This window comes from Astatotilapia calliptera, chromosome 2 (genome assembly GCF_900246225.1).
Source record: "Astatotilapia calliptera chromosome 2, fAstCal1.2, whole genome shotgun sequence".
Lineage (NCBI taxonomy): Eukaryota > Metazoa > Chordata > Actinopteri > Cichliformes > Cichlidae > Astatotilapia > Astatotilapia calliptera.
In genome coordinates this window covers 14,897,581-14,907,039 of record NC_039303.1, presented here as the reverse complement: position 1 = coordinate 14,907,039, position 9,459 = coordinate 14,897,581, and the positions used below count along the sequence as shown (strand labels likewise).

At 51.3% G+C, this 9,459-nt stretch overlaps 1 protein-coding gene across 1 annotated transcript; it reads right to left on the bottom strand.

Moving 5' to 3' along the window:
- Positions 1 to 1,398: 1,398 nt before the first annotated feature.
- On the bottom strand, positions 1,399 to 5,804 carry LOC113009615 (uncharacterized). The gene is made up of 2 exons (XM_026148041.1): positions 3,793 to 5,804; positions 1,399 to 3,549 (listed from the first exon to the last, which is right to left on the bottom strand). Exons 1-2 carry the CDS (start codon positions 5,802 to 5,804, stop codon positions 1,482 to 1,484), a joined length of 4,080 nt encoding a protein of 1,359 aa, XP_026003826.1. The 3' UTR covers positions 1,399 to 1,481.
- Positions 5,805 to 9,459: the final 3,655 nt, after the last annotated feature.

The window sequence follows — 9,459 nt, the reverse complement described above, 5'->3', positions numbered from 1 at the left end:
CAACACCGGGCTGTCTGACATGGTGAGGGGGAGCAGTGTTGAGGGATGTCTCCTGAAGTCCACTGTCATCTCTACAGTCTTAAGCTTGTTCAGCTCCAGATTGTGCTGACTGCACCACAGTACCAGCCGCTCAACTCCCTGCCGGTATGCAGACTCATCACCATCCTGAATGAGGCCAATGATGGTGGTGTCATCTGCAAACTTCAGGAGTTTAACGGCCGAGTTCTTAGAGGTGCAGTCGTTAGTGTAGAGGGTTAACAATACTGAGGGGCCGAGTTTCAGAGGTGATCTCCCCCAGCCTCACTTGCTGCTTCCTGTCTGTCAGGAAGCTGGTGATCCACTGACAGGTAGCTGGTGACACGCTGAGCTGGGAGAGTTTGGAGGAGAGAAGTTCAGGCACGATGGTGTTAAAAGCAGAAAAGTCCACAAATAGGACCCTGGCATAAGTTCCCAGGCAGTTGAGATGTTGCAGGATGTAATGCAGCCACATGTTCTCTGCATCATCCATCGACCTGTTTGCCTGGTAGGCAAACTGCAGAGGGTCCATTTGGTGGCCTGTAATGTCCTTCAGATGGGTTAACATCAGTTGTTCAAAGGATTTCATGACCACAGGTCTGTAGTCATTCAGTCCTGTAATGGTGGGTTTCCTGGGAACAGGGATGATGGTGGAGCATTTGAAGCAGGAGGGAACTTCACACAGCTCCAGGGATCTGTTGAAGATGCGGGTAAAGATGGGAGCCAGCTGTTCAGCACAGGTTTTGAGGCAGGAGGGTGAGACACCGTCTGGCTGGGGGCTTCTAATCCTGAAATAGTCGGCTCACATCCTCAGTGTGTATTCTGAGTTTCAGGGAGGAGGAAAGGGGGGTGAGAGGTGTGATGGAGGTCGTTGAGTCTGGATTGGGGAGGGTGAGGGGGAAGGGGGGGGGGGTGGGAGGTGTGTTGGGGTCAGTGTCTGAAACAATGTCTCTGGGGAGGAGAATCTGTCCGTCTCAAACCTGCAGCAGAATGTATTTAACTCATTGGCCAGGTCTTTGTTTGCTTCAACAGTGGGTGTGGGGCGTTTGTAGCTGGTGAAAAAACTACACCATAAGGAAACTAAGAATTAAACTAAACATAATTCATGATAAACAAAACTCAACAGGTCAGGACCAGGACACTGTCACAAAAATACTGCACTGTCCAGTGGTACGGTGAGACTACTAGTAAAACTAGCACTTACAGAGTTCCGGTAAATATGCTTTTGCAAGGGAGATAAATGTTACACTAATATTTGATTGTGGAATATACTAGGCACAGGTACACGCACACACAGGTCTTTATCGCCAAGTTCCACATTTATTTACACTTTCACACACTGATACTATCGCACAGAATGACAGCTGTGCATCCCAGCTGATGTGTGTCTCTTTTTCTCCTCTCCCGCTCCTCTCCGTCTCACTATAACACAGGGGAGGGAAACCATCATCAGTCCATAAACAACATCAGCTGTTCTTACCGGCCTCGCAGCGCCGCCCTGATGAGCCTTCCGCTCCACTCCTCCCCTGCAGCTGCGCCCGGGGCCACGCCTCCGCCACACACCCCCACCGCCCGTTCGAGGCCGGGGAGCCGTCCGGCCGAGCCAACTCCCCCCCCCGCGAGCGAGAGAGGAAATCGGCCACTGCCATCTGCGCCCCCGGCCTATGGATCACCTTGAACTTAAAGGGCTGCAACGCCAGATACCACCGGGTGATCCGGGCGTTGGCATCCTTCATGCGGTGGAGCCACTGCAGCGGGGCGTGGTCCGAACAGAGGGTGAATGAGCGTCCCAGGAGGTAATAGCGCAGGGAGCCGACCGCCCACCGGATGGCCAGGCACTCCTTCTCCACGGTGCTGTACCGGCGCTCGCGCTCTGCTAGCTTCCGGCTGATGTATAGGACAGGGCGGTCGGCCCCCCTTACCTGCTGGGACAAAACGGCTCCCAGCCCTCTGTCCGAGGCGTCAGTCTGCAGAACAAAAGGGAGGGAAAAGTTAGGAGTGTGAAGCAGCGGCTCCCCACAGAGAGCCTTTTTCACCTGCACAAACGCCGCCTGGCACGGCCCCGTCCACTGGACCAGATCCGGGGCACCCTTTTGAGTGAGATCGGTCAGGGGGCTGGTTAGCTGCGCAAACCCCGGCACAAAGCGACGATAGTAACCCGCCAACCCCAAGAACCGTCTCACCTCCTTTTTCGTCCTGGGGCGCGGGCAGGATGCGATAGCCGCCGTCTTCTCCACCTGTGGACGCACCTGCCCGCCCCCCAGGTGGTACCCCAGATACTGCACCTCCCTCCGTCCAACCGCGCACTTCTTCGGATTGGCCGTGAGCCCCGCCCCCCTCAGGGACTCCAGGACCGCGGCCACCCGCAGCACATGCTCCGCCCAGGTGTCGCTGTGGATGATCACGTCATCCAGGTAGGCGGCAGCATACGCTGCGTGCGGACGCAGTACCCGGTCCATGAGACGCTGGAAAGTGGCCGGGGCCCCGAACAGGCCGAACGGAAGTGTCACGAACTGGTACAAACCGTACGGAGTGGAGAAGGCCGTTTTCTCCCTGGCCTCGGCAGACAAGGGAATCTGCCAATAGCCCTTGGTTAAGTCCAGTGTCGTGAAAAAGCGGGCCGTGCCTAACCGGTCCAGGAGCTCGTCGACCCGAGGCATGGGGTAGGCATCAAAGCGTGACACTTCGTTCACCCTGCGATAGTCGACACAGAACTGTATAGACCCATCCTTCTTCGCCACCAGAACGATGGGGCTACACCATGCGCTGTGCGACTCTTCTATTACTCCCATCCTCAGCATTTCCGCCAATTCCCTCTGCACGATTTTTCGCTTGTGCTCCGGGAGCCTGTAGGGCCGTGAACGCACCGTCACGCCAGGCTGCGTCACGAAATGGTGCTCGATGAGGGACGTCCGGCCGGGCAGGGGGGAGAACACGTCCGCAAAACGCTGTTGCAACGCGACAACATCCGCTCTCTGGGCCTGTGTGAGATGGTCATCACAAGGGAGGGAGGCGGGAATGATAGAATTTGGCACCTCAGGCCCCAACTCATCTCTCTCCTTCACCAAGCTCACCAGAGAAGCGGTTTCAACCTCTCGCCACAGTTTGAGGAGATTGAGGTGATAAATCTGCGTGGCTCCTCCCCTGTCCGACCGAGCGACCTCATAGTCCACGTCCCCGACTCGCCGTGTGACCACAAAGGGTCCTTGCCACTTGGCGAGCAACTTCGAGCTGGAAGTAGGGAGTAACACAAGCACTTTATCTCCCGGTGAAAATTGCCTGAGCCTAGCCCCTCTGTCATACAGGCGTTGCTGACGCTGCTGAGCCTGGAGCAAATTCTCCCGTGACAACCTCCCCAAAGTGTGGAGTTTTGCTCTCAGGTCCAACACGTACTGAATTCCATTTTTGGCGGGGCTCGGACCGTCCTCCCAGCTTTCTTTAATCAGGTCGAGCACCCCACGTGGCCTCCTGCCGAACAGCAGTTCAAAGGGAGAAAATCCCGTGGAGGCCTGGGGCACCTCCCGCACTGCGAATAACAGAGGGTCTAGCCAGTGATCCCAATTGCGTTCATCCTCGTTAATGAACTTCCGAATCATGGACTTTAAAGTCTTATTCAGCCGCTCCACCAGCCCGTCAGTCTGAGGGTGGTAGACGCTGGTCCGAATAGATTTAATGCCCAGTAATTCGTACAGTTCCCGCAGTGTACGAGACATAAACGACGTGCCCTGGTCAGTCAGTATCTCTTTCGGGATTCCGACTCGGGAGATGACCTGAAACAGTGCCTGCGCCACACTCTTTGCAGAGATGGTGCGCAGCGGAACTGCTTCCGGGTACCGCGTTGCGTAATCCACCAAGACTAACACAAAGCGGTAGCCGCGTGCACTCCGGTGAAACGGCCCGATGAGGTCCATGCCGATGCGCTCAAACGGGACCTCAATGAGGGGGAGAGGGCGCAGCGGCGCCTTCGGTATGGCCGGCTGGTTAACAAGTTGGCAGTCCAGGCAGGACGCGCACCAGCGGCGCACATCCGCTCGGATGCCCGGCCAATAAAATCGGGCCGTTATTCGCTCCAGAGTTTTCTCATAGCCCATATGCCCTGCCATGGGGTTATAGTGGGCCGCCTGGAAAAGCGTTTCCCGGCGGCCCTGCGGCACCAACAACTGGGTGTGTGTTTCCTCTGTCTGAGTGTCACGACTCACTCGATATAATCGGTCGTTTAATAAGACGAAACGCGGGTAGGTCTGCGCGGCCTCAGGGCGCACCACGTGACCATCAATAGCCATCACTTGGTCAAAGGCTGAGCGTAGGGTGCCGTCACGAGACTGCTCCAGTGGGAAATCACCCATGGGGGACACTTTCGGGGCCGGCGGGACGTCCCGTGAGGGACCCGCCGGCTCCTCCCCCCCGGAGTCAGTGTCGGACGACCCCGCGTCACCGCTGAACGCCGCGCACACGCTACACCCCGCTTCCGGTCGTGATCGCACCCCCGCGTACTGCCCCAGTAGCTGATGAAACCCCGGCCAATTGGTACCCAGAATCAGGGGGTGCGACAGGCGCGGGCTAACCGCCGCCGTTACTCTATGCGTTTTGCCCTTATACTTTAATAACAGCGGCACTATGGGATACCTGTGAACGTCACCATGCACACACCTCACCTCCACCCATTCTGCCTCCAGCAATGCCCCGGGGCGAACCAAGCTTTGGTGTACGAGGGTCTGCGTGCAGCCCGTGTCCACCAACGCCTGGCGTATACCCCCTCGAGTCCTTACCGGAATACTGTATGTCCCTCCTGGACCGGGGGAGGGTGCTGGGGCGCCAGCAACACGAAACACCTGCCCCACTTCCATAAGCGGACAATCCCTCCTCAGGTGCCCCGGCTGCCCGCACTTCCAACACTCCGGCCCCGGCGTCTGTGCTGCTCTCCGTGGCTCGGGGGCGGCTCCACTTGGCTCGGCTGCCCTGGACGGCACCAACGCCGGGTTAGTGGGGCTCAGCGCCGGCAGCCGCTCTGCCTGCCCTGGTGCCGGCACACGGCGCCTCGGGGCCGGCACCGGGGCCTGTTTGTTCGGCCTCCGTCCGGCGTCCCCGGGTTCCCCTGCTCCAGCGGCAAGGTGGTCCTCCGCCAGCGTCACCGCTACCTCCAAGCTTGCGGGCCGGTGGCACCGGACCCATCTCGCCGTCTCCGCTGGCAATCCCTCCGTGAACTGCTCCAGCACCACCTTGTCCACCAGCTTCGTCTCCCCCTCCGATGTTCCCGGTTGCAGCCAGCGTACCGCCGCGTCGCGCAGCTGCCGGGCCCAGGCGAATGGTCGGTCCGTTGTAGCCAGCCGACAGGCCCGGAACCGCCGGCGGTGGTCTTCGGCGGTGAGCCCTAGCCTGTCCACCACCGCCCGGCTCACGTCCGCGAAGCTGCTCCTCGACGCCGGAGGCAGACTCAGGGCCGCTGTTTGTGCCTCCCCGGACAGCAGGGGGAGCAGCCGCGGAGCCCACTCCTCCCGCGGCCATTGGCAAGCCTCCGCCGTGGCACGGAAGGTCTCCAAAAAAACCTGTGGGTCGTCCCCGTCCCCCATCCGGGGCACCGCCACCGACAGTGGCGAGGGCTTCGGCGGGGCAGCGGCCCCGACCAGCCGCTCCAGAACTTGCGTCTGCCGGTCCGTCTGCTCCCGCAGCGCGGCCAGGTGGGCACGCTGGTCGGCCGCCTGATCCCGGCTCATCGTCGCCATCTCCGCCAGCATCTGCGCCAAGAATTGCAGAGGCTGGGCGGGTGGCGCTGCCTGTGGGTCGGACATTTCCCCACCGGCACTTTCCTGGGTTTCGGCACCACTTGTGGAATATACTAGGCACAGGTACACGCACACACAGGTCTTTATCGCCAAGTTCCACATTTATTTACACTTTCACACACTGATACTATCGCACAGAATGACAGCTGTGCATCCCAGCTGATGTGTGTCTCTTTTTCTCCTCTCCCGCTCCTCTCCGTCTCACTATAACACAGGGGAGGGAAACCATCATCAGTCCATAAACAACATCAGCTGTTCTTACCGGCCTCGCAGCGCCGCCCTGATGAGCCTTCCGCTCCACTCCTCCCCTGCAGCTGCGCCCGGGGCCACGCCTCCGCCACATTGATATTGACATGTAAAAAAATGTTACATTTAGATTTTTAGGTTGTATTACCAACGTCACTTTTAAAATCCTTCTCCCTGTGAAACTCCTTCCATTTAGGAAATGCTCCTGTGTCAGTATTTACAGCTGATTTATCCTGACCGGTCAATCTGTTCCTTTCTTTCACATTTTCACTTGTTTGATGAAGGCAAATCCTTCTCTGATGATAAAACAGTTATGATCATTCATATCTTGAGTCTGCTTATTCTAGCCACATATGTAAAACTTTATTAGCTGGAACAGAGAGTAAATATGGGTACAAAATCTAGTAAATTAATGTCCAAAAATTACTGACTGCATCTTTAACAAAATGTTTGTTTCTTTAGGGTCTTTATGGTTGTGCAGAGAGTCTCCTGTTCAATCAGCAGTTTTAATTCTGGATGTAAAGATTCCAATAAAGCTTATACTGAAATTGAATACAAAATTCATGTCATTTCCCAACATCAGTCATGTTTTTAGAAAACACCACCGCATAATAACTCCTGCTATTAAAATGGTGGATAACAGTATTAATGCAATAGAGAGCAAAAAATAAATAATGGCTGTGCTGTTCTTCTTCTGGAATGCCAAAGGCCTTTGACACAGTTGACTTTGTCACCTTGGTGAACCGAATACACAACATTGGCTTATCTGTGAATGCTGTTCAATTGGTTTTGAAACTGCACAACTCAGTGTGTGCAGTTTGCTGGGTCTTCTTTCTCTCAAGGACTCCATATTGCTCTTTTCTCACTAAATAAATAACTTTTGCGAACATTTATCAAAAGCTGCGTTCCATTTTTAAGCAGATGGCACCAATTTTTTTTCAAGAGCATGCGCATGAAGGTGTCTGTTGATTCTAGAATCTACCTACTCAAGAATGTTCATGTCTTTGTTAGGTTTGCAGTCTGGTAGTGATGTGTCGGTCGCGAACAAAACAGCTCTTAGAGCCGGTTCCTGATTGGGAGCCGTGGGGTTTTTTTTTTTCTTTCTCTCAGCCTCTCTCTTGCACTTTTTTTCAGCTTCACTCCGCATGCAAGCCTTGTGCTTTGCGCTGGGAAGAGGGGGGAGGGGCGGTAGTTACACTCTCAGTAACACAGGAACAAAGCTGGAAGGAAAGAGAGAGAAAGAGATCCAGGGACAACAATGTCACATTAGAAAGGTATAATAATCATCCACAACTATTTTCAGTTCCGGATGATAAAGAATTCAGAAAGTTTATTCATGCAGGTCCATATGACAGAGAATATGCATGTTCCTTTTGTTTTCATATTATAATTTATATTTAATTGTGTTGTGGGTTTGTGCTGTTTCACTTTAAATTTGTTTAAAAGGAAAAAGCTGAAAATTTAAACAGTTAAAAGTTGAAATGTAAAAATATTATTTTTTGTATTATATGATTTATTACATTTTATGTGGAGTGAATAAATAAAAGTATATTTACGGTGGCCTCTAGAGACAAAGCACATACGAACTCCAAAACACGTACAAACCCTGAAGCACGTACAAACTCCAAAACAAGTACAAAACACAAAAGAAGTGCTCCAGGATGGTAGGGGCAGTGTTGAGCTTTTGTTACCTAGTGGTACACAAGCCAGGAAGTACCAATGACCGGATTTGGTGTGTGGTAGTAACAGGTAAATGAACTTTTTTTTTTAATTATTTGAATATATAATACACATATCCTTTCAATTGTGTAATTTAAGTGATCTAGGTAGCTCTGTTTTAGAAGTTCAGTTAATGCTAGAAATGTGTTTTGGAGTTGGTACGTGCTTTGTCTCTAGGGGCCACCGTATATATTTATATATAAACATATATAAATAAAACCACTTTTTTTTTACATTAGTAACTCCTTTTGTGCATAATTTTATATTGTTGTTAATAATAAATTAATTAAATCAACAAAACAACCCGAAGAGCTGGTTGGGCGCCAAAAGAGCCGGCTCTCTAAAGGGAGCCGGAAATCCCATCACTACAGCCTGGGGACTTTCAAGTTTCAAGCTGGCTCCAGTAGAAAGCTGGGCCCTAGTTGGAGACTGTAGGTAACCAACTTTAAACTGAGAAAGCTTTTGATTTAAAGCTGGAAGATGGTTTAAATTTCACTATGTTGGTGAATTACAGAATCAAAATAACAAAAATGTTTTGCAAATATTTACGGACCTAAGTAAAATCATTTAGATGGGGTCACAGTATATCTGTACCCTTTTTAGGAATTGGTGGGGTCCATCAAGGTGGGACATTGTCACCTGTACTCTTCAATTATATTAAATAATTTAATAAATGTGATGCCCCACACTGGATGAACAATGAGAGCAGCATATTAATCATCTTATGTATGCTAAAGACATAATTATCCTCTTTCTTTTAGTATTCACTTTCAGCAACTGATCAGTCTACCTGTTATCTTTATAATTTGCAGTATGACACTGTATGCAATTTTAATTTCAACTACAACAACAAGAAGGATCTCTAATTTTAATGCCTATTTTTGTTCTAAACAATAATTAATTTTTTTTGTAGTCTTTGTGCTGTTTCTTTATTTCCTCTTTTGCATTACAGTCGACTGCAGTGTTTGAAACAATTTTACTTAATGTTTGGGCTTGCTCTGTGATTTAATTCACTAGAGCCTGTTATACTGTACGCTCAAAGCTCTTTGCAGTCATCACTAACTGACTGCAGTCCTATGGCTCCATATGTACTGTGTAGGGGCTTCTAACAACAGTATCAAGTCACTGTGCGTGCTCCACTCATCTTCCGGTCACTGAAGTCATCTTCAGACACCGAGAGTTATCGAGTTGCGATTGAAGTCGGATGGAGTTCATTCAAGTCCCTTCTATAATTCATTTGGCTCCCAGCGAGTGCTTTAGAAGGACATCAAACTCATTTTCATGTTGGAATGGTCTGAGGTTAAGTAGACCTATATTAGGTTATATTGATTTCAGTGGAGTCATTTCAGGAAGATTATATAACGAGATATGATATGAGGAAAGTAGGAGAATGCTTTCAGAGACACAATACTGGAGATAATTTTAAGACCACACTTCAGACTCTCGTATTCCTGTCATGTGTCTATAAATACCTCCCTCCCTCTTCCTTTATCTGTCACCCATTCTCATTGGGAGCAGGAGGATCTGGCATGCCTGGTTGGTGCAGCAGATCTTTGGTGAACTCTCAATCATTCTCACAATTAATTATTGCTGTTGGTACATTTTTGGCATTGTGGTCCTTGCTTTTTGAGTTGAAGTCTCTGTAGCAGAGGTTTAACAAATAGGCTAATTGGCAAGCTAATGCTTCCTGGTTTGA